The 26,358-nt window shown below is 36.2% G+C and overlaps 1 protein-coding gene and 1 pseudogene across 2 annotated transcripts; both read left to right on the forward strand.

Annotated features, from left to right (window-relative positions):
- The first annotated feature begins 715 nt into the window (after positions 1–715).
- Positions 716–1,349, forward strand: LOC129503331 (39S ribosomal protein L22, mitochondrial-like; annotated as a pseudogene).
- A 21,062-nt stretch (positions 1,350–22,411) lies between these two features.
- LOC129503326 (myosin regulatory light polypeptide 9-like) lies at positions 22,412–23,172 on the forward strand. 2 transcript variants are annotated; one of them, XM_055315298.1, is made up of 3 exons: positions 22,414–22,602; positions 22,765–22,866; positions 23,100–23,172. In XM_055315298.1, exons 1-3 carry the CDS (start codon positions 22,421–22,423, stop codon positions 23,170–23,172), a joined length of 357 nt encoding a protein of 118 aa, XP_055171273.1. In that variant the 5' UTR covers positions 22,414–22,420. The 2 variants fall into 2 exon arrangements, with proteins under 2 accessions (XP_055171274.1, XP_055171273.1); XM_055315299.1 differs by having other exon boundaries at positions 22,412–22,866.
- The last annotated feature ends 3,186 nt before the right edge of the window (positions 23,173–26,358 follow it).

Consider the following 26,358-nt stretch of genomic DNA (forward strand, 5'->3'; position numbering starts at 1 on the left):
TTCTCTCTAATCTTGTGTGAAAACCAACATCTTTCTGGGAGTTTATTCATAGCTTAATTTAAGTTCACAGAACATGGTGTGATCTTTAATTTTATATCAACTTGGCTAGGCTATGTTGCCCAGTTTGGCCAAACACTAGTGTAAATGATTCAGTGAAGATATTTTGTGATGTGATTAATGTTTCTAATCAGTTGACAAACTAAAGGAGATTATCTTCACAGTGTGGGTAGGCCTTACTCAATCTGTTTAAAACATTAAGAACAAAAAACTAAATTTCCCCAAAAAAGATTTTTTTTTTTTTGACAAGGAGAGAGGAGAATGAGAGGGACAGAGAGAGAGAGAAGGAAAGAATATTAAGCAGGCTCCATGCTCAGTATGACACAGGGCTTGATCTCATTACACTGAGATCATGACCTGAGCCAAAATCAAGAGTTAGATGCTTAATTGACTGAGCCACCCAGGTGATCCCCTAAAAAAGAATTTTGCTCAAGACTGTACATCGAAACTTTGCCCTAGGGACACCTGGGTGGTTCAATGTTTGAGCGTCTGCCTTTGGGTCCTGATTCTGGGGTCCTGGGATCAAACCCCATATCAGGCTCCCTGCATGGAGCCTACTTCTCCCTCTGCCTATGTCTCTGCCTCTCTCTCTCTTTCTCTCTAGGTCTCTCATGAATAATTAAATAAAATCATTTTAAAAAAAAAAAACAGGAGAAATATGGTGGTGGCAATACTGGAACATTTGGGAGCATTATGGATGCAGAATCTGAGGGGGAAGCTGGCCTTAGGGCTTCTTTCATCTCACAATGTTTTACCCCGGGTCGTATATCCACATGAGTGGGTCTCTGGACATTAATCGAAAATAGGAAAAGAAGAATAAAATTATTTATCCTCCACAGTTGCCTGGAGAACCTGGGAGGCCAGCAGAAATCTACCATTGTCGAAGGCAAATAAAATACAGCAAAGACAAGATGTGGTATTTGGCAAAATTGTTATGAGGAATATCCATTGACCAGGCTTTGGCTCAGTTGGAATTCAGTGACAAAAAGGGGGCCCAAATAATTAAAGAGATTCTTTTAGAAATACAAGATATGGCAGTGAGAGACCACAATGTGGAATTCAGATCCAATTTATATATAGCTGAATCGACTTCAGGACAAACCCAGTACCTGAAACGCACCCAATGCCATGGCAGAGGACACTTTGGGATCATAGAGAAGGTTTATTGCCATTACTTTGTGAAGTTGGTGGAAGGCCCCCCACCTCCACCTGAGGCACGGAAGACGGCAGTCACCCATGCCAAAGAGTATATTCAGGAGCTTCGCAACTGGACCATTATTCATACTCTGTGATGGGGGATTCAGACTCTACAGTGTATATATTTTGCCATTTATTTCTTAAAAACTAACAGAAATTAAAGATAAATGCCTTTAAAAAACAAAACAAAACAAAATCTTTGCCCTAGTGTTCAACCTGCCACCTATATTTCGGACTCAGGACTGCAAAATCAACTCTTGTCTGATTTTTAGTCTGCCAACCTATGGACTTTGGGCTAGCCAGCCCCCAAAATCATGTGAGTAAATTTCTCTTTAGGGGTGCCTGGCTGGCTCAGGGAAGAGCATGTGACTCTTGATCTTGGGGTCATGGATTTGAGCTCCACATTGGGTGCAGAGATTACTAGAAAATAAATAAATAAGCTTAAAAAAATCTCTTTACACACTCACATACCCACAATCACCCATACCCTTCCATATAATGGATATATAGGGATATACATGGGTACGTGTGTATATTCATACATACATATATATGTATGTTAGTTTTTGTTCCTCTGGAGAATCCTGAAAAATTCAAATGGTATCTGGGCAACTGGTATAAATTAATTGGCACTTTGGAAAAGTTAAAACAAGAAATAATTTCTCCTTTCCTTGGTTATCATTGAGTTTCTGTTATGGTCTTGATGAATGCTAAATATTGAGATTCAAAAGCCCAAATTACCTTGAATAATTGCTTTAAAGGAATAGTTTCTTTTCTAAATGTAGTATAGGTGGTGACAGGATTATGATATTATTTTGTGTTACTAACTCTTTGAACTTCAACATGCAAAGCACAGCAGAAACTGTCCTTAGATTTTCTGAGACCCTGATGAAACTAAGTCCATTCTAATGACAAAATTTAGGTTACAACTGCTGAAAGATTCCCAGGATCTATAAAATTACTAAGAACTCATCTGGCTGTGACTCATGGGAATTACAAATTGAGAGAAATTTATGCTTTGGATTATGGATTTCTATCAGAAAGGCAAGAACATTTTATTTTGGTATTTAGTTTCTTTGGACTTGGAGTTGCAACGGGATTTAATGTTTAGCCTTTAACTTGCCTTAGGAATTTGATAAGAGAAGTGAAAACATAGTCAAATTTGGGATACCTTTATGCTGTTAAGATTTTTTAGGATTTTCTTTTTGGCATTTTATCCTAATTATATGATTTAATTTCATTGTAGAATATTTGATAACTTGAAGATAATCAGTAGGGCTGACTTATTTGGCTGAGAAATAGAATATGGAATAAATTATAGAATGGCCTTTCAGTTGACTTAATTCATGTGCTGTTTGGATAATTTCATAGATATCTAAAGGTAAAATCTAACTATCCACCAGCTCTCAAAGGATAGACTGGTATTAGAGAAGCGGTTTTGCAGAGGAGGCACAGGGTAGTCCTGATTAAACTGCTAATCTCATCTGAGAGGAATGACCTTATCCCCAGTAGATCATAGTTTAATGGTTAAGCCAAAGTTAAAAAGAGAACAAATATTGAAAGAATATTAGTATGAAGTGTTTCCTTTGCTTTACGTTTTCTTTCTGTGGAAGGAATTCTGATAGTTTACTCAAAACCTCTTCTACTTTACTAATGCTAAAGCTGAAGTTAAGTCCTATATCTAAAAAAAAAAAAAAAAAAGTCCTATATCTAATTAGTAAATTTGGGGAAAATAACTGGGCAGGTTCTGTTCCGCTGTTCTCTTCTACCTTTTGACAGCTATTCTGGCCACTAAGATATTCTGCTCTGGTCCTCCAGGTATAGACTACCCGCCTTTCCTCACAATGGACCTATAGACCCCAGTTCAGAATTACCTGCAACTAAGTCTGCTAATTTCAAGGCCAGTATTAACAAGCCCATTTGTCTGACAAACATAAAATTGAATTCACTGACCTGGTTTCAATCAATAATAAAGTTATTTTAGCTTCTATCTTTACCTTTTATGTCTTTTCTCAGGACTTAGGTGAGGAACAGAGATTCTTTGATTGAGGTCTGTTTAGAGATCTTAATATCTGGTTTCCATAATTTCATTATTTTCCCAATTATTCCAGGTACAACTATTTAAAAAATGGTCCCCACATCCTCTACTGTTTTTTTCCCTGTATAGAACTTTTAGCCACATTTCTAAAGCATATAATTTTTCAGAACAATGAACTATCTAAATAATTCTCTCAATACCACTGCATTGATCAGATCACCCTTCCGTCATTGATTTAACAAGCCCATCTTTTTTATGTCACATACTATACATATACACATTTCTCATTAGATAGAAGGAAATAAAAGGAAAGTCATAGTCTTAAGTCATGAAAGTTTCTATATACATGTATATATAGTGTGTTTATTATGTTATCGTTTCCTGTTGAAACACAGAGCACATTTTTTAATCTCTTGTATTTCTTACCATTCTGAATTATGCATTGATACATAAGTAATTTGTTTTAATTGTCTATAAATGACAGTATATCTTACCTACTTCTGTTTTTCTTCCCCCAGTTCCTAGCACAGTAAAGTCACAACCTAAGCATTCATTAAAGGGTTGTTGAATATATTTACATAAATGGTAAAACTTTTTACAAATATAAACTGGAAAAGTGATTATGGGTACAATGGATATAGTTTGTTGATTCTAGAATATAAGACAATTGTTTTTGTTAAACCTTGGAATAAATATATTTTCAAATTTATGTTGATAAGGATCACAAAGTGGTTGGCTTTTTTTAAAGATTTTATTCATTCATTAATGAGAGACACCTAGAGGGAGAGAGAGGCAGAGACACAGGCAGAGGGAGAAGCAGGCTCCATGCAGGGAGCCCGACGTGGGATTTGATCCCAGGTCTCCAGGATCATGCCCTGGGCTGAAGGCAGCGCTAACCCATTGAGCCACCGGGTGCCCCAGTGGTTGGCTTTTAACTCATGAGTTGGAAGCTTTGTTTCCTGGGTTTTATTGGTAGAGGTTTTAAGAAAAGATGACAACTAATTATCCCCACCCCCAAATCTTTCTACTATAATGAACCTCTAATATATGGTTATACAGATACTGCATTTAGACTTATCTGTAGGTTGCATAGTTATGCCTGTAGTGGCATTAAAGATTTAAATATGCTTACTCAGGAGCAAAAGAGAACCCAAGCCCAAACTTTGGTTCTTAGGCAGTTAGGGCCAAAGTATGAGAGGTGAGCTAATTCTCTGTGCTGCGCAGGAATTGTCATTTGGTTATGCCTCTATCTCTGTCATTCAGAGTTTCACACCACAAGGTCAAATACAACCAACTTCTTGGTTTCACAACCATCCACAAACTGAATATACACTGGCGAGTGCTGATAATTTCAGGAGTCATGGCCTTTAGATGGCCACTGTAGATGATTCCAATGTGGACCTGGCATCAGAGGAGATAAGGCTCCATGAGCTGGAATGAAAAAAAAGAAAATCAGAAACTAACACAGAAGCCTGGGACTAGATCAGAGACACTCCCTGACAATTCCCAGAAAAATCCTGGAAGAATTTAAGGGCAACTAAAGTTCTTGCAAAATAGGTGAAAACAAAAAAATAGTGTTTTCATAATGTGTACAACTTTTTCTTTACCTCTGTGTTATTGTGGCCTAAGATGGACATAATCTCTACTTACAGGTTTCATTGTAATAATTTTCATTTGAATCAAAATGATTACCAATTTTGAATATCATGGGAAGTAGCAGACCCTCTCCCTAGTTCATAGAAGATATGAAGTTATTTTAAACAAATTGGTATTCCTCTCACTACATTGAGGAGCATATATATATATATACACACACACACATATACATAATGTATACTTTTATATATAAAAAAGTCTTTTCACCTACTTCCTTTTGGATCCCTACTGTTTTTTAAAAATTTTTTATTTATTTATTCATGACAGACAGAGAGAGAGAGGCACAGATATAGACAGAGGGAGAAGCAGGTCCCATGCAGGGATAGCCCCATGCAGTGATCCCGACGTGGGATTCAATCCCAGGACTCCAGGATCACACCCTGAGCTGAAGGCGGCGCTAAACCACTGAGCCACCCGGGCTGTCCTGGATCCCTAGTATTAATAATTCACCTTTGAAAATGAGATGTTCAAGATAAGAAGCTTTTGCACAGCAAAGGATACAGTCAACAAAACTAAAAGACAACCTACAGAATGGGAGAAGATATTTGCAAATGACGTATCAGATAAAGGGCTAGTTTCCAAGATCTATAAAGAACTTATTAAACTCAACAGCAAAGAAACAAACAATCCAATCATGAAATGGGCAAAAGACATGAAGAGAAATCTCACAGAGGAAGACATAGACATGGCCAACATGCACATGAGAAAATGCTCTGCATCACTTGCCATCAGGGAAATACAAATCAAAACCACAATGAGATACCACCTCACACCAGTGAGAATGGGGAAAATTAACAAGGCAGGAAACCACAAATGTTGGAGAGGATGCGGAGAAAAGGGAACCCTCTTACACTGTTGGTGGGAATGTGAACTGGTGCAGCCACTCTGGAAAACTGTGTGGAGGTTCCTCAAAGAATTAAAAATAGACCTGCCCTACGACCCAGCAATTGCACTGTTGGGGATTTACCCCAAAGATTCAGATGCAATGAAACGCCGGGACACCTGCACCCCGATGTTTCTAGCAGCCATGTCCACAATAGCCAAACTGTGGAAGGAGCCTCGGTGCCCATCGAAAGATGAATGGATAAAGAAGATGTGGTTTATGTATACAATGGAATATTCCTCAGCCATTAGAAACGACAAATACCCACCATTTGCTTCAACGTGGATGGAACTGGAGGGTATTATGCTGAGTGAAGTAAGTCAATCGGAGAAGGACAAACAGTGTATGTTCTCATTCATTTGGGGAATATGAATAATAGTGAAAGGGAATATAAGGGAAGGGAGAAGAAATGTGTGGGAAATATCAGAAAGGGAGACAGAACATAAAGACTCCTAACTCTGGGAAACGAACTAGGGGTGGTGGAAGGGGAGGAGGGCGGGGGTGGGGGTGAATGGGTGTCCGGCACTGAGGGGGACACTTGACGGGATGAGCACTGGGTGTTATTCTGTATGTTGGCAAATTGAACACCAATAAGAAATAAATTTATTATTAAAAAAAAGAAAATGAGATGTTGATTATTATCTGCAATGAAGTGGAAAACTAGAATTTCATGGCTGGAATTTTACTTTCAAAGTATTTTGTTTGGCCAGCAGAATTCTTGATGCCATTATTGGTGCTGGGGTTTTGTTTCTTTGATCTTTACTTTTTTATGAACTTGAATATTTTTAGCTGGAATGTATAGTCTCCAGTTCAATACAAGCCCCATCACTCCCTCTTGTTGCTTTATACATTTATGTGGCTTGCCTAATTCCCAAACATTATTTTGGCCTTTTGTTTGCCTATAAGTGTCTCATCTAGATTTTTTTCTAAGATATTTGGTCCCTTCAAAGCAATATTTTCTATTTGCACAATGTGGTATCTAATTTAATTTTTTATTTGAAGCTGAAACCTATTATTTTATTTAACCATAAAGTCTTCCTTATTATCATGAAACACACACACGAATATAAAACAAACAACAAGAAATCACAAAGTACAAAGGTAAAATGACTTCAGTTTTTAGATTTTTCTGAAGAAAAATCTTAGATTAGCATTTGGGGGCAGCCCAGGTGGCTCAGTGGTTTAGTGCTGCCTTCAGCCCAGGGCCTGATCCTGGAGACTCGGGATCAAGTCCCACATCAGGTTCCCTGCATGGAGCCTGTTTCTCCCTCTGCCTGTGTCTCTGCCTCTCTCTCTCTCTCTCTCTCTCTCTCTCTCATGAATAAATAAATAAAATCTTAAAAAAAAGAAATTAAGAAAAAAAAGATGAGCATTTGGATGCTCCAATTACTAGCTACATAACCTTGGCCGGTTAGTATGCCTGATTCCATTTCACCATGGTTAACAAATAATAATGTCATAACATTATTTTGAGAATAAAATAAAATAATATGACATATACAAACCTCAAATGTAATACATCAAATCTTATGCACAGCACATAAAAAGCATGTAAGAAATGGTAATTGCTAATACTAATAGTACTGTTATTGAAGTTATTCAATGAAATAATATGTTAGAGTTGTTAAAATTATAAACTTTGGAGTTACAGTGCCTGTGTTCAAATCATGGCTGTGCTACCTCTTGGCAGGATAATGATAGTCAAGTGACTTAATCCTTCTGCCTTAGTTTTCTCCTCTGCAAAAATGAGATAAATATAGTTCTTACTCATAGTGTTGTGATGAAGGTAAAATATGTATGTCAAGCTCTTAGAACTGCGATTCACACATAGAGGACTCAAAAAATGTTAGATATTCTTCTCATTAGTGAGTTCATTCTCAGAGGGAATTTCATTTCAGAAAGTGAATATATTGCTATCTTTAGACACTGGCTTGGCAAAAACATTTCATTCTGAAACCAATATAATTTTTCTAAAAGCAAAATGAAATAATATCTAAAACAAACATGGCAGAATGGGAAACACACACACTCACACACTCACATACACAGAGGCACAGATTCCCATGGAGAAAATGAGTATTAAAAGGAATTTTAGGGCAGCCCAGGTGGTTCAGCGGTTTAGCACCGCCTTCAGCCCAGGGCCTGATCCTGAAGACCAGGGATCGAGTCCTACATCAGGCTCCCTGCATGGAGCCTCCTTCTCCTTCTGCCTGTGTCTCTGCCTCTCTCTCTCTCTCTCTGTGTGTGTGTGTGTGTGTGTGTGTTTCTCTCATGAATAAATAAATAAAATCTTTAAAAAATAAATAAATAAATAAAAGGAATTTTAATCTCCATGCTACTAATTTATATTATGAAAGAAGAACCACATTTGAAAATGATATATTTTCATAGTTTTTGTATAGTGTCTTGCAGCAATAAATTCTTACTAGGTTGTAATGGATGGAATTGTGTTTTCAATTTTTAAATTTAATATGTAAGTACAAATTACAAAATCCTTAACACGAAACCATGTCCACATGCTTCATTCTGAAAAAAATATAAGAAAAATAAATAAATCTTAAAGAAACATACAGAGAGCCTCACAATTGTCATACAGCCTCATAATTGTCTTATCAAATCCATCCGTCACAGGTATACCATGAAAAACAAAATTAAATATGATTAATCTGGTGTAAATGTACACCTAAAATCACTTTCCAACAAAAGAAGAAAGCAAAAAAAAAAAGAAGAAAAGAAAGAAAGAAAGAAAGAAAGAAAGAAAGAAAGAAAGAAAAAAAGAAAAGAAAAGGAAAAAAGAAAAGAAAAAAAGAGGACAAACACAGGCATGCCTACAACTGGGAGGCATTTCTGAACCGCCTCAGGCAGCAGCTTGTTTTGTGGCTGTGTTGAATCTGCCCCATTCAGCTACCAAGGTGTGTTTGGTTGAAAGCATTTCTCCAGTGAAATTTCCCAGATAGTGAGAACATTCCAACATGAGCAATAATGAGATACTATGTGATGAGATTGCCAGAAAACAATGATATCGCAGCCAACTTTTAACACTCCCACTTGAATCCTCTGAAGAGTAAGTGAAACTCCCAAAATAAACAAGTGTTAAACTTTTTGTTTCATGATTTACATATCAGAGACAAAATAACTCTTGGATTCTGAAGGCCAATATGATAAGTTTGAGGTGAATATCTAATACATCACTACAGAGCTGTGAATGATTTCAAACTGAGTTCATGTATGTTCTTTTTGTCTTGATATTCAAATGCCATGTAAAATGATTTACAAAGTCATGATACAGATGAATAAGTGCTGTTTGTAAAAATTCTAAAATGGAAGAAAGTTTCTTCTTTCTTTTTCAAATTTCCTTTCTCACTAATATTAGTGTTAGTGTATTCTTGTGCCTTCCATATCACTACACATACATTTGACTCTACAATTAAGTTATAAACAGCTGAATTACTTATTGTGTAATAATTGACATATATTCATACATACTCAAAACACATACACACCGAGGCAATTGTTATCGACCATCTATTTTTAGGTAACAAACTATTAAAAAATGTACTGGTGGAAAACAACTATATAATCTTCAAAGTTCCTGTGGATCAAGGATCCAGAGGAGATGAAGAGAGTATGGCTCTTTTCTGTTCTGTGATGTTAGGGCATTAAACTGGGAAGACTCAAATCTCAAGTGGCTGGGTGCTGACATTTCCTTGGGGCATTTTAAACCACAAGTTGGGAGCCTAGGTTGTGTGAACTTGAAGACCACACTCAACTTGTAAGCAAAACCAGGGAACTACATGTTCCTTCCTTGTAGCTTGAACTGAAGTTCTTCACAGCATGGCAGCCTCATTGTAGCTCAACTTCTTACATGATAGTGAAGGGCTTTAAGAGCAAGTATTCTGGTAAACAAGGTAGTGGTTACATATTTCATGATTTGGCATCAAAAATTAAATAGTGTCATTTCCAATGTCTTCTTAGCATTAAAAGCTAACGTTAGAGCATTTATAAACCTACCCATACTCAATGGGAGATAAAGAATACAACTCTTAACTGAAATGAGTATTAAAAATTTGCATTCAGTTTTTCTAAAACCACTACAATAGTGTCAAAAATAAAAATTGAAACAAAATTTCCTATTATAGCTAAAATCTTGATTTCCCTTAATTTCATTCATTGAATTCAAAAAGGGGTTTTAAAGATATTTTATTTATTTATTCATGAGAGACAGAGAGAGAGGCAGACACATAGGCAGAGGCAGAGATATAGGCAGAGGGACAAGCAGATTCCATGCAGGTTCCAGGATCATGCCCTGAGCCAAAGATAGACACTCAACCACTGAGCCACCCAGGCATCCTGTAAATTTTAACATTTATAATAATTTTATTTTAACTAATTCTCTTCAGTACTCTAGCGCGTATTCAAGGGCATGTAGCTTGATATCTAAAGATTGCAAAAATAAGTTCTCCTCAACAGTCCTCTGTGAATCCTGAGTAAGCTGGCATGTTAAAGGTACTCTGTGTCCCTCATGGATGAGAGACTGAGGGGCGCACTTGATGGGATGAGCACTGGGTGTTATACTATATGTTGGCAAATCAAACTCCAATAAAACAAATATATATATATATAATAAATATATAAAAATCAATATATATGTATAATAAAAAAGAGATCTTACTCAAAGTGTCAACAAACAGTCCCTATGTGTACGTATAATGTATGTTTTACATTACCATGAAGTCCTCACAAAATTGAACCTGGCTGGATGTGCCTTAAAAGCTATGTAAATATATTTGCCACATGTTTGAGTTGATTGAATATATTGTTTAGTGCACCTTCTCCTCCATATTCTGAATAACATGAATTGAAACATTTTAACAAAAAGGAATATCAGGAGTGGGGGCTTAAAAAATAAAATGGAGAATACAACAGAAGAAAATAGCAAAAAAGATGTGAAATGGCTTTCCAGAAGAGTAGGATAGTGGCAGGTAGAGAAATAGAAGGAGACAGCTGGGGGCATGGTCGTGGCCCTAAATTTAAAACAGTACCAGTTACAATGGTAGTGTGTTTTTTCTCTAGTCTTGTTTGGGCACAAAGCAGGTGGAATGTTAAATTTAATCAGGGTTGGGCTTTTGCAAAACTGGTTAGGTTAAGGGCGAAAGAAGCAACAAAGCTGAATGAATAAACAAGGGGTGATTAGAATGAGCTATCATTGTTTACTAAACGAAGTCCTCAGGACACAGTTATTAAAATTGTAAGTGTAGGGGACACCTGGGTGGCTCAGCGGTTGAGCATCTGCCTTCAGCCCAGGGCGTGATTCCGGATGTCCCCGGATCAAGTCCCACATTGGGCTCCCTGCAGGGAGCCTGCTTCTCTCTCTGCCTGTGTCTCTGCCTCTCTCTCTGTGTCTCCCATGAATAAATAAAATTTTTTAAAAATAAAAGTAAAAATAAAAATAAATAAAATCCTAAGTGTAACAATAATAACTAGTATGGATCACTTTCTATATGCCAAGTACCAGGCTGACCTTGTATCATTTCATTTAATCTTTAAAACAAAAACAAAAACAAAAACAAAAAAAAAAAAAACTTTTAAATAGGTCCATTATTAGTTCCATCTTATAAAGAGAAAGACAAACCAATTAAACACTAAATCAGGGCACCTTGGTTGACTTAGTCAATCAGGCATCTGCCTTTGGCTTGGGTTCATGATCCCTGGGTCCTGGGATTGATTTCCACATCAGTCTCCCTGCTTAGCAGGGAGTCTGCCTCTCCCTCTGCCCTTCCTTCTGCTCATGATCTCTCTCTCTCTCTCTCTTTCACTCTCTCTCTCAAATAAATAAATAGAATTCCTTAAAAAGAAAAGAAAAACCTAAAAAAAAAAAAAGAAAAAAAAAACAGCACTAAGTCAGAGAGCTCATTCACTTAGCTATTAAGTATGACCTAGTCATAAAAACCCATAATAAATTGTACTAGGATAAAATCAAAACTGTAAAATTTTAAAACAACCAACCAAACAAAACTAATAAGATTTTGGGATAAAAAAAAAAAAAACAGATCTGTAAGAAGTGTAGAAAATAGGAGATATATGTAGTAGTCCTTAGAGTTCAAAGCAAAAATAGAGCAAAACACTTTTGGAACCAGTTAGCCAGTGATTATTGAGGGTGCTATAAGAAAATGGGCAGCATAACTAGCATAAAAGTAAGTTGTTATGAAAGAACACTCTTGGAGATTTAGTCTCTTTAAGCAGGAAGTCCACATAAAAATATACCAACAAGAAGGTCTTCCTTAAGTAATATTAAAAGAACCTACAGAACAAGAAGATCCTATTTAAGCAGACTTGATGGGGGAAACAAACAAACAAACAAACAAACAAACAAAAACAGGAGATTTTTAAAATGTAGTGAAAACATTCTTAGAAATGTAACAAAGAACAGTTCAAAAAATCATAATTTCCAACCTTAAAAATTCAACAGCAGAACAGAAATAGACATTTATGAAAACCAAGTTATCTTAAAAGTTAAATGAAAGAGGGGCACCTGCTTGGCTCGGTCAGTTAAACATCTGCCTTTGGCTCAGGTTATGATCCCAGGGTCCTGGGATGGAGCCCCACTCATGTTGGGCTCCCTGGTGGTGGGGAGTCTGCTTCTCCCTCCACCCCTCCCCCTTATTCACACTCTGTCTTCCTCAAATAAATAAATAAAATCTTTTTTAAAAAGTTAAATGAAAGAACTATCCTATAAAAATACCAAAGAAAAATGTAAGTGACAAGGTAAGACACTAGAGAGATGGAGGAGAAATAAGGATCATTCTGTAAGGAACAACAAAGGACTGATAGAAGCATAAAGAAATGGGAAAAGAAAATCAATCATAAAAAAATATTTAAAAAATACTTTACTTGTGTTGAAAATGAATTGAAATTTCAGATGAAGTATGCCAGTGAATTTAAGGCAGGATTTGAGAAACAAAGTCTCATACTGGAAAGATTTCAAAATTTGAAGAGAAAAGTTTATGTTCTGTCAGAATAAATTGGTTGCTTTTGAATTCAAAGAGAGGAAAATCAGACCACTTTTGGATTCTTCATCCATACCACTGGAAACTATAAGGTTTATAGTTTTGTAGAAAAATAAATGTTTGTGCCCTAAGAATCTTAGCCCTTGCCAAAATGCTATTCATGTAGTAGATCTAAGTAAAATAGTGTTCCATTCATTTACATTTTTGAAGAAATCATTAGAAGTAGTTATACCAAAAACAACTCAACCAATATAAAGACCTCAAAACAGGAGAGGATGAAATGAGCATTGCCGAGCAAAAACTAATAAAATGAGTGATAAAGCATACATGTTAATATGCTTGGAAAGGATTCTTAAAATAGGAAAGGTAAATGTAATATATCAATAAAAATATTTGTAACATATATGAATGTTAAAAGACTATATACTTTTATACTATATATATATACTCAAAATATAAAAATTGACAAAAGTCTTCTTAAAAAATGTGAATAGATGACTAGAAAATTTTTAAGAAGGAGATATCCAAATGTTCATTAAACTCACCCTAGTATTATAATTTCAGCAATCTTTGAACACACTGGGACAACCAATTCATTGATTTTGCCACTCATCACTGTCCATCATTTCCTTTCACATCGTTATTTACTTATTTACACAGCAGAGATTTCATGGTACATTATATTAATCACGTTGTTGTATTGACCATATACTTATTAGCTCCTCTACACCCTCCTCATATTGGTATGGCAAAACCCCAACCTTGGCAGCAGAAGGCGACTGGAAAAATCCATACAATTATGTTGAATAATAGCATTTATATTCATAATCATGATCATATAGATGACACTTCTGCAATATTCTGGTTTTGATCATTAAGCACTCTTCTAGAAAACAGTTTCATACTGTCTGTGTTGTTCTCAAACCTCCAAAACAATCTTTCATTTCATGACAAAGGCAATCGGAAGAGAATTTCCACAAACTCTTCTTGTCTCTTTACCAGTATTTCTCTCTGTCTTCATTCCCACATATAATAAATAATCACAATAATCATTCCCTCATCCAAATGAATATTTCATCCATGTTGAAAAAAATGCAAAAATCTCTTTCTCCTACATTAGCCTCTAGCAATCACCTCATTTCTCTTCTCTCTTAGCAAACTCTTGGAAGGAGTCGACTATCATCACAGTCTCCTTATACCTACTCCACTGAGGCTTTCACCCACCACTTCATCAGACTGCTCTTGCCAAATTCACCAAAAGCCTTCACATTGCTAAATTATATGGCAAGTCTTAATTGACTTATTATCACCATTGGACACGGTTAATTGTTATTTTGTTCTTGAAAACTGCCATTTGGCTTTTGGAACACAACAGTTACACATCAGAGATATTACAGGCTCGATTCCAGACCACTGCAATAAAGCAAACATCCAAATAAAACTATCAAATGAATTTTTTTTTGGTTTTCCAGTGCATATTACATGTACACTCCATATACATTATATTATTGTCTATTAAGTGTACCATAGAATTATATCTAAAAAACAACGTACCTATCTTAATTTAAAAATACTCCATTGGAGGCACCGGAGTGGCTCAGTCGATTAAGCGTCTGTTTTTGGCTAAGGCCATGATCCCAGGATCCTAGGATCGTATCTTGCATCAGACTCCCAGTCAGCAGGAAGCCTGCCTCTCCCTCTGCCCCTCCCCCTGCTCATGCTGTCTCTCTCTCCCTCTCTCTCTCTCCTTTTCTCTCTCTCAAATAAATATAATCCTTAAAAAATCAGTGAAAATACTTTATTGACAAGACAATGCTAATCATCATCTAACCTTTTGGTGAGTGGTCATCTTTTTGCTGGTGAAGGGTCTTGCCTCAATGTTGATGACTGCTGGCTTGTCAGGGGGTGGCTGCTGAAGGCTGAGGTGCCTTTGGTGATTTATTAAAATAAGATGTCAATAAATTTTGCCTCACTGATTGACTCTTCCTTTCTCTTGAACACTTAGAGGCCATTGCAGAATTTTTAATGGGCTTAATTTCAATACTGTTGTGTCTTAGGGAACAGAGAAGCCTGAGTAGAGGGAGAGTCATGGGGGAATGGTTTACCATTTATTAATTAAGCTGTTTTGTACAGGTGTGGTTTGTCTCACCCCAACATGATTAGAATAGTAACATCGTTGATCACTGATCCCAGGTCACAATAAAAAATATAACAATAATGAAAAAGTTTGAAATATTGCAAGAATGATCAAAATATGGCACAAAACAAATGCAGTTATAAAAATAGTATCAATACCCTCGACAATATTAGCCATAAAATGGTGCCCAACTCAGGGTTGCCTTTTAATTTAATCCCTGAACTGTCCTTTTAATTTTTTTTTTTAAAGCGCTCTATCTTCAGAGCACAATAAAGCAAAGTGCAATACAAGGAGGTATGCCTGTTTTCACAGTTGGTTCTTTTACCTCCCTGGCTGCTCCCTCTCCCCATCTTCTTTGCTGCTTTCCCCTCATCTTGACAACCTCTAAATACTGGAGTTTTCCAGAGCTCTCACTTCGAGGATCACTTATCTATTTATACTTACTCCATAGGTGAGCTCATCTGATTTCATTGCTTTAAAAATCATCTGCAGGCTGATGACTTCCAAGTTTAAATTTCATTCTGGATTTTTCCTTTGAACTTAAAACTTCTGTCTCTAAAAGTATGCTCAGTATGTCTACCTGAATGTTTAATAAGCATGTCAAATATACTGTGTCCCAAACTGAACTTTTGATTCCAACCTCCAGACCTGCTTCCACCACATCCTGCCTCATTTCAGCAAATGTCAACTCTGTCATGACATTGTTCAAGTAAAATAACATTGGAATCGTTCCCAACTTTTTTCCAAGATTTGTAGCACTGCCCTTAAAATATATCCCAAATCTGATCTCTTCTCCCCACATCTTCCACTAATACTTTTCCCCAAATTTCTGGTACAAATGGCTTCAATTATAACAACAATTTCCTAACTGGTCTGTGTGCTTCAGCCCTTGTGCTCTACATTCAACCCTCAGCCCTCAACCCAGCCATCAGAAAGCTCCCATAAAGCTGCCATTCCCCAGCTTTAAACCCTCCTATCACACTGCACGCTTCACTCAGAGTAGAAACCAACGTTGTTGTAATGACCTTCAAGGATCCATGTGTCTTTCCTTTTATCTCTCAGACCTCCTTGATTCTCCTCTCCAGTCTTGCTTGACCTCTTATTATTCTTAGAGCATTTTAAGCATTATCCTGGCTCAGGTTAGAGCTCTTCTCTGTTACTTGTAAGTAACTGCTTGCCTCAGACATCCAGATGACTCACTCCTTCAGCTGTTTCAAAGGTCATTTCATTAATGGACTTCTCTGAGCATCCTATAAACTTAGTAGCTCACTCTCCCTTTTCCCTTGACCAAATTTAATTTTCTCCACACCACTTATGATCATCTAGCATAATCAATTTCATTATTTGTTTAGAGTCCGTCTTTTCGCAAACAATATAAACTCCAAGAGGGTAGGAAGTTGATCTGGTTATATACTACTATACGCTCAGCAAGTAGAATAATAAGTAGCAGGTGCTAAATCACATTCACTGAATGAACAAATGGACACAGAAAAAGATTCTCAAGCACCCTAATAGAAGACTGCTTTTTAAGACAGTACAAGATCATTTCACCTACTACAACTGACAAAGAAAATTATTATGGAATCTACTGCTGAAGCTAACAATATAACTATAACAGACTTTTAAAAAATGTTTATTATAATTAAAAATGCCTCTCTTTAATCCACTAATGTCATTATTGGGAAATCCCTTCTAAAGAAATAGAAGCAAAAAAAAAAAAGAAAAAGAAAAAAAGAAAGAAAGAAATAGAAGCAAGAGTATATATTGATTGTAGCATTGTTTGCAGTGGTAACAAAAATTGCATTTTTATTGTCCCCTGGTATGGATTTGGTACAACAAACTGTGGTCAATCTAAGCTACAGAATAAGTCAATCATATTGACTTTGAAGAGGCTCATGATGTACAGCAAATTAAAATAGCAAATTGTAGAGTGCTAAGGGACACCTGCCAAAAAAGTGAGATCTGTTGGGGTTCCTGGCTGGTTCTATTGGTAGACCATGCAACTCTTGATCTTGGAACTGTAAGTTTGAGCCCCACATTGGGTGTAGGGATTACTTGTTTAAAAAATGAGATGTTATTTATTGCATCAAGAAACTGGTTGTGTTTGTTTTAAGTGGTTTGGACAAAGGGTTCAAGAAGTTGGGGTTTGTCCTGCACTGGGCCAGTTGGAAAATGGGCGCAATTCTGTGATGAATAACTTAATATTTTATTTAGGTAGTGGGACAGATGGAGTGAGGCTAAAGCTGTCATTGATAGAGAACTATTGATCACCCATGTTAGCTGAGAGAGAAGACTACTTAATTGTTTTTGTTCTACAGTATTTTTGTTTTTGTCTGGGCTTAGACACAATTACAGAGTGATGATGTTTTTGTCCCCCTTAGCTAGTCACAGACAGACCTCATCTGATTTTGGTATTTTGTGAAATCTTTTGTGTTCAATAGGAAATTTGGCCAGGGTGATAATGGTAGAAGAGATCAGCTGACAACTGTCAAGGCTACTTTTTTTTTTTTAAGATTTTATTTATTAATGGGAGACATACACACAGAGAGGCGGAGACACAGGAAGAGGGAGATGCAAGCTCCCTGCAAGGAGCCAGATGCGGGACTTGATTCTGGGACTCAGGGATCACGCCCTGAGCAGAAGGCAGACACTCAGCAGCTGAGCCATCCAGGCGTCCCAAGGCTACTTTTTTTGTTTCAAGATTAATGTGCATTATTTGATATCATTTTAATAAAAACATATCAAATACAGCAACATCAACAAATTATAAACAAACAATACATCGTACATATATGCACATATACACATCCCTATTAAAGTGTGTGGGTACACACGTGTAGGGGTGTGTAAGCAGTCAGGAAAAATACACAACAAATGGCTAACATTAACCACGGGGGTGAGGGAGTAGGAAAAGCTTGAGAAGAACATGAGAAAAAACTATCAAAGTTTTCATTAAATAACTTTGAAATCCTTCACTGATCATGTATGTGTGTGTGGTAGTTTTTTTTGTTTTTTTTGTTTTTTTTTTTTTTTAGATTTTATTTATTCACGAGAAACAGAGAGAGAGAGAGGCAGAGACACAGGCAGAGGGAGAAGCAGGGAGCCTCACGCAGGACTCGATCCCAGGTCTCCAGAATGGCCCTGGGCAGAAGGTGGCACTAAACCGCTGAGCCACCCAGGCTGCCCTGTGTCTGGTAGTTTTAAATCCAAACAGGAAAGGTAACAAAATTTGAAGACAAGGGAAAAGAAGAATTCAGAGGCCTTGAGAATGAGAAATATGTAATTGGTGGAAATGAGATATAATTCCAAACCTTTCAGTTGTTAGGAAATTCTTAAATTTCTCTGACTGTGGTTTCTTCATCTATAACATAAAGGTCACAGAAATTTGTAATGATTCAACAAGAAACTGTGTATAAAGCACCTTCAAAACTATAAGTTCACACATGTGTTTCGCATGATAGCTGTGTCTGTCGGGCCTTAGGTTAAACCTGGATCCCACTCAGGACTTCTTTTCCTGTGGCTAGTTCATCTAGTTTTAGAATGTGCTGCCCTCACGTGGATGGTAGTTGATAACGCTGACCAGGGATCATAGTATGAGTGAATTATTGGGATTTTCCTAATACTGTTAATGGAGTAAAAACAAAGTTCATCAAGATGTATTTCTGTATACCATAGATTTGTTATGTTTATGCAAACATATAAATATATGCTTAAATATAATATCACACAAATATGTAATATCAAATTATGCGTGTATGCCTGTGTATGTACATAGATACACAAAACCGATATGAACATACACAACATATTTAACAGAAAATTTCATGACTTGGGGCACCTTGAGTGTCTCAGTCGGTTAAGTGTCTGCCTTTGGCTCAGGTCATTATCCTGGGGTCCTGGGATGGAGCCCGGCATCCGGCTCCTAACATTATTCTGTTTTAATATGGTTTTTGGAAATCATTCACTTTTGCAATTTAATAAAAGAGAAAATTTTTCAGGCCTTAGGAATTCAAAACTGTTCAGTTAGGAATTTAAATAGATTCAAATTGCAGAAAAACTGGTTTGGATATTTTAATAGATTTAATATGCATGTTACATAAGTTTCACAACTCTATGACAAAAATATTATTTCACATGTAAAGGAATTAAAGCTCTCATGTTAAGACCTTGTCCAAGAAAGTGTGTGTGTGTGTGTGTGTGTGTGTGTGTGTGTGTGAAGAGGAACAGTAGTAATGGTAGTAGTATAGTAGTAGCAGTAGCAGCATAGCTATAATTTGAGCATTTATCAACCGGCTACATATATTGTTCTTTCTACTACATTGTGGGCCAGAATCAAATGTAAAATTGTCTCTTCAAACTGGACAGCCACATGAATAGAAAAATGGGTCTGCAGGGTAGTGTTCGTGTGTGTGTGTGTGTGTGTGTGTGTGTGTGTGTGTGTCGGAGTGGTTATAGGTCTCTCGAAAATATTTAGAGAGCAGGAAAATAAATAGAGCCAGAAATCCAGGAAGTCAAATTCATCACATCAATCCAGTGGGAGATTTCACTGTAAAGCAGAGGGCACTGTCCCATGAGAACAGAGTGATAAAGATAAAACATTTCTCCAACATTTCAAATTATAATTCTTAAATGTCCATCAATGGAACCACCCTTCATTTTAGAACTAGAACACTTCCAATAAAGAAGATCCCCTTATCACCAATCCTTTTCTTCTCCTTTTCTTTCAGAGGTTACCATTATCCTCAAGTTTTGATAATAAACCTTTTGTTTTCTTTTCATGATTTTACCAAATACAAATTCATCACTGGACAATGTAGCTTTATTTTGCTTGTTTTTACATGTTTAGAAAGCTATTTAGAAGAGTTTGTTTTCTGTAGATAACCTTTATCAGGTTAAAGAAGTTCCCTTGAATCCTAGTATTCTATATATACATATATATAATATAAATATATTTTTAAAGATTTTATTTATTTATTCATGAGAGACAGAAGGAGAAAGAGAGAGAGAGAAAGAGGCAGAGACACAGGCAGAGGGAGAAGCAGGTTCCATGCAGGGAGCCCAAGGTGGGACTCGATCCTGGGTCTCCAGGATCCACACCCTGGGCTGAAGGCAGCACTAAACCTCTGAGCCACCGGTTTTATATATATATATATTTATATATATATATATTTTTTTTATTTTAATTATTTTATTTTATTTATTTTATTTTAAATCAGGAATAGATGTTGAATTTTACTAATGGCTTTTTGTACATCTGTAAAAATTGCTCTATTATTTTTCCTCCTTTAATCTGTTAAAGTTATGGATTATATGAATTGATTTTTGAATGTTAAAGTCGAGTTCTGGGTATAATCCTGACATGTACTTGAAGATTATTATGCATAATGGAAAAAGTGTTGCTAATATTTGTGTTATTAATTGCCTGTATATTTATCAGCCTCTAAATTTATGTGATTTTCCTGTCATTTCTCTTTTGTGTACTGTACATAACATATTTTGGTATCACAGTTACGTACCCTCAGAGGAGAAACTTAAAATTACCTCTTCTTTGAGTATTTGGTAAATCTTGCTCAAAAATCTGGTCTGGACCTGGAGTGTTTTTGTAGGAATTTATTTAACTACTGATTGACTTTCTTATATAGCTCTTGGGACAAAATGATTTACTCTTCCTTATTGCATCAGTTTTAGTTGACTTCTTTCTTCACTTTTTATTTAACTTTTTAATTAAATTTATCAATGCATAATAATCAGCATTTTCTTTTTTCTCTTTTTTGAAAGATTTTATTTATTTATTCATGAGACACACAGAAAGGGAGAGGCAGAGACATAGGCAGAGGCAGAGGAAGAAACAGGCTCCATACAGGGAGCCTGACACGGAACTCACTCCCGGTCTCCAGGATCACACCCTGAGCCGAAGGCAAATGCGCTTAACTGCTGAGCCACCCAAGCATTCCTCATTTTTCTCCTGAACAATAAATTATCCTGTGGTACTTTAACTCCATTTACCCTTCATAACTCATCTGCTATTAGTATCAAATATTTTCTTTCTTTCTTTTTTATGTTTTTCAGTTTCATGAAGGTTTTTCTAGTGTTTCATTCAATTAATGGTTAGATCTAGCCCCATGTTAACAATTTTCTTTATTCTACGTATAAAATATATATATATATATATACAAATATGCACACATATAACAAAAGTAACAATTGTATATAAAGACTGAAAAATATAAAATAATACCAAATGTTATTTAACATGAAGAACAAACATAATAATAGTATAAAGAAATTCAAGAGAATACAAAGAACTGAATTCATGGCTATAAGGGGCAAATGAGAAGGAAAGTATAAAGAATTGATTTAAAATATCTCATTTTTTTAGCTGACCATTATATAGATTAGTATTCGCTTATCTCACTTTATATGTGATATTATTTATAATATAGTATTAGAATTATTTTTAAAATACCTCTGAGGGGCAGCCCAGGTGGCCCAGCGGTTTAGGGCTGCCTTCAGCCCAGGTCGTGATCCTGGAGACGGGGGATCGAGTCCCATGTCGGGCTTCCTGCATGGGGCCTGCTTCTCCCTCTGCCTATGTCTCTGCCTCTCTCTCTCTATGTCTCTCATGAATAAATAAATAAAATCTTGTAAAAAATAAAATAAAATAATAAAATAAAATACCTCTGAAATTAGAGTTAAAAATCCAACTTAAGGCTTTTTACAATAAGTTCATCTAAAAAAATTAAACAAAAATAATGACCTGGGCAAAAATGTATCAAAAAATGAAAGCAACTAGAAAGAAAAATATTTTACAAAATTAATACTGGCAAAAAAGCATAGATAAAGTACCCTAAAGAGGCATGTTGTATATTGTAGACTATGACAGGATTCCCTAATTTTCATAAATATTTTTGCCATGATTACAGGTTCTTCTATTTATTAATTATTTTCTGTCAGCTTGTTCCATCAATTATTAAAAGAATATTACCGTAATCATCAAATATAATCATGGATCTATTTCTTTTTTTTTACTTTCATGAGTCTGCTTTATGTATTTTGAAGCTCTGATGTTAGCTTCCTACACATTCAAGATTGTGATATCTTCTTGATAAATTGACACTTTTAATTATAAAGTGACTCTCTTAATACCCAATAATATCCTTTATTCTGAAAACCTACTTTATCTGATATTAAGAGAGCCACTCCAGCTTTATTATATTAACATTATCATGATGTGTGTATTCTTCTAATGTTTTTCTTTGTAAAGTGAATGTCTGTGGATAGCATACAGTTTATCTTCCTTTATTAAAAAATCCAATCTGGGAGGCTGGAAGTGCTGGCTTTAGGGGTTCCGGGAGTTGAGGAGACTTGGTGGCCGCAGCCAGGGCAGCGAGGGGGTCACCAAAGCGCTCCTATTCTTGTGGCTGTGCAGGGATTTAACCGCCACCATGTCAAGCAAAAGGGCAAAGACTAAGACCATCAAGAAGCGTCCCCAGCACGCAACATCCAATGTATTTGCCATGTTTGACCAGTCACAGATTCAGGAGTTCAAAGAGGCCTTCAACATGATTGATCAGAACAGAGATGGTTTCATTGACAAGGTAGGTTTGCATGATATGCTTGCCTCCCTAAGGAAAAATCCAACCAATGAGTATCTGGATGCCATGATGAATGAGGCTCCTGGGCCCATAAATTTGACCATGTTTCTCATGATGTTTGGTGAAAAGTTAAATGGCACAGATCCAGAAGATGTCATCAGAAATGCTTTTGCTTGCTTTGATGAAGAAGCAACTGGCACCATCCAGGAAGATTACCTGAGAGAGCTGCTGACTACCATGGGAGACTGGTTTACAGATGAGGAGGTGGATGAGCTGTACAGGGAAGCACCTATGGACAAGAAGGGGAATTTCTTTTTTTTTTCTTTTTTTTTTAATTTTTTTTTTGTTTATTTATTTATTTATTTATTTATGATAGGCACACAGTGAGAGAGAGAGAGGCAGAGACACAGGCAGAGGGAGAAGCAGGCCCCATGCACCGGGAGCCTGACGTGGGATTCGATCCCGGGTCTCCAGGATCGCGCCCTGGGCCAAAGGCAGGCGCCAAACCGCTGTGCCACCCAGGGATCCCCAAGAAGGGGAATTTCAATTACACTGAGTTCACGCGCATCCTTAAACACAGCGCAAAAGACAAAGATGACTGAAAAGACCTTCAAATTCCAGCCAAACGTTCCTTGTTGCCACTTTGGGAATTTCTGAGACCTTCTCTTAGAGTCTGTTGCATGCCCTTAGCTTTGCAGCTTTTGCCTTTCTTGATGTATTTATTCTCAGCCATTTGGGGCACATGCATCTCTATAATCAGACTGGAAATAGGACATTTTATGAATTTTCAGAATAGAAAATAGGGAAATTTAACTTACCAGCTCCCCTCTCCAAAATTACTGCAGTCTACACAGAGTCAGTATATTTTTTTCAGAGAAAGTTATTCACTCAATTTTTTCTGAACCATAATTAAACTTTATGATAAAAATAAATAAATAAACAAACAAACAATCCAATCTGGATTGTAGAGTAGCTCTATTTTTAACTCTTTGAGGAACCTCCACACAATTTTCCAGAGTGGCTACACCATCTTGCACTCCCACCAACAGTGCAAGAGGGTTACCCTTTCTCCACATTCTCACCAATATTTGTTGTTTCCAGTCTTGTTAATTTTAGCCATTCTCATTTGTGTAAAGTCATACTTCAATCCATTCTAATTGGTGTAAAGTGATACCTCATTGTGGTTTTGATTTGTATTTCTCTGATAGCAGGAGATGTGGGGCATTTTTTTTCTTGTGCTTGTTGAACATGCTTAGGTCTTCTTTGGAGAAATGTCTGTTTATGTCTTCTGCCCATTTCTTAACGGGATTATTTCTTTTTTAGGTGTTGAGTATGTTGAGTTCTTTTAGATTTTGGATATTAGCCCTTTATTCAATATGTCATTTGCAAATGTCTTCCATTCCATAAGGTGTCTTTTAGTTTTGTTGTTTCCTTCACTATGCAGAAGCTTTTAATCTAGATGAAGTCTCAGTAATTCATTTCTGCTTTTGTCTCTCTTGTCTCAGGAGACATGTCTAGTAAGAATTTGCTACAGATGAGGGCAAAGAATTTGCTGCTTTTTTCTCCTCTGGGATAGTTTCCTGTCTCATATTTAGGTCTTTCATCCATTTTGAATTTATTTTTGTGTATGGTGTAAGGAAATGGTCCAGTTTCATTCTTCTGCATATGGCTGCCCAATTTTCCCAACAATATTTGTTGAAGAGACCATCTTTTTTTCCATTGGATATTCTTTCCTGCTTTGTCAAAGATTAGTTAACCATAGAGTTGAGGGTCCATTTCTGGGTTCTCTTTTCTGTTCCATTGATCTATATCTCTGTTTTTGTGCTAGCACCATACTGTCTTGATGATTACAACTTTGTAATACAACTTGAAGTCCAGAATTATAATGCCTCCAGCTTTGGTTTTCTTTTTCAACATTACTTTGGCTATTCAGGGTCTTTTCTGGTTCTATGCAAATTTTGGAAATGTTTGTTCTAGCTCTGTGAAAAATGCTGGTGGTATTTTAATAGGGTTTACATTGAATGTGTAGATTGCTTTGGATAGTATAGGTATTTTCACAATATTTGTTCTTCCAATCCATGAGCATGGAATGTTTTTTCATTTCTTTGTGTCTTCAATTTCTTTCATAAATTTTCTATAGTTTTTAGAGTACAGATCTTGTATCTCTTTGGTTAGGTTTATTCCTAGGTCTCTTATGTGTTTTGGTGCAATTGTAAATGAGAACAATTCCTTGATTTCTACTTCTTCTGTTTCATTATTGGTGTATAGAAATGCAACAGATTTCTGCATGTTCATTTTATAGCCTGAAATTTTGCTGAATTCATGTATTAGTTCTAGCAATTTTTTGATAAAGTCTTGGATTTTCTATATAGAGTATCATGTCATCTGTGAAGAGTGAAAGTTTGACTTCTTCCTTGCCAGTTTGAATGCCTTTAATTTCTTTTTGTTGTCTGATTGCTGAGGCTAGGACTTTCAGTACTATGTTGAATGACAGTGATGAGAGTGGACATCCCAGTCATGTTCCTGATCCTAGACTAAAAGCTCTCAGTTTTTCCCTGTTGAGGACGGTATTCACCATGGGTCTTTTGTATATGGCCTTTATGATGTTGATGTATGTTTTTTCTATCCTACTTTCTTGAGAGCTTTTGTTAAGAAAGGATGCTATATTTTTGGAATAAATCACACTTGATTATTGTGAATAATCTTTTTTTAAAGACTGATTTATTTATTTATTTATTTATTTATTTATTTATTTATTTACTTATGATAGAGAGAGATAGGCAGAGACACAGGAGAGAGAAGCAGGCTCCATGCCGGGAGCCCAACATGGGACTCAATTCGGGACTCCAGGATCTTGCCCTGGGCCAAAGGCAGGCGCCAAACCCCTGAGTCACCCAGGGATCCCCAATAATCTTTTTAATATACTGTTGGATTTGATTAGTTTTGTGTCCATGTTCATCTGGGATATTGGCCTCTAATTCTCCTTTTTAGTGGGGACGTTGCCTGGCTTTGAAATCAAGGTAATCCTGGGCTCAAAGAATGAGTTTGAAGTTTTCTTTCTCTTTCTATTTTTTGGAACAGTTTCAGGAAAATAGGTATTAATTTTTCTTTAAATGTTTGGTAGAATTCCCTTGGGAAGCCATCTGGCTCTGGATTCTCATTTGTTGGGAGATTTTTGATAACTGATTCAATTTCTTTGCTTGTTTTGGTTCTGTTCAGATTTTCTAGTACTTCCTGTTTCAGTTTTGGTAGTTAATATCTTTCTAGGAATTTATCTATTTCTTCTAGATTGTCTAATTTGTTGGCATATAGTTGCTCATAATATTCTCTTATAATTGTGTTTCTGCACTGTTGTGTGTGTTCTCTCCTCTTTCATTCATGATTTTATTTATTTGGGTCCTTCATCTTTTCTTTTTGATAAGTCTGGCTCAGGGTTTATTAATTTTATTATTTTTTTTGCAAAGAACCATCTTTTAGTTTATTTGATCTGTTCCTCTTTTTTTGTTTCTAGATCATTTATTTCTGCTCCAATCTTTGTTATTTCCTTCTTCCACTAGCTTTATGCTCTGTTTATGTTTCTTTTCTAGCTCCTTTAGGTGTCAGAGTTGGTTGTGTATTTGAGACATTTTTTGCTTCTTGAAAAAGGCCCAGAATAGAAAATTGCTATCTACTTCCCTCTTAGGATTGCCTTTGCTGCGCCCCAAAGGTTTTGATTTTTTTTTAATTTTAAATTATTTATTTATGATAGTCACACAGAGAGAGAAAAAGAGGCAGAGACACAGGCAGAG

The sequence above is a fragment of the Nyctereutes procyonoides genome, unplaced genomic scaffold, assembly GCF_905146905.1.
Source record: "Nyctereutes procyonoides isolate TBG_1078 unplaced genomic scaffold, NYPRO_anot_genome, whole genome shotgun sequence".
In the NCBI taxonomy this organism is placed as follows: Eukaryota; Metazoa; Chordata; class Mammalia; order Carnivora; family Canidae; genus Nyctereutes; species Nyctereutes procyonoides.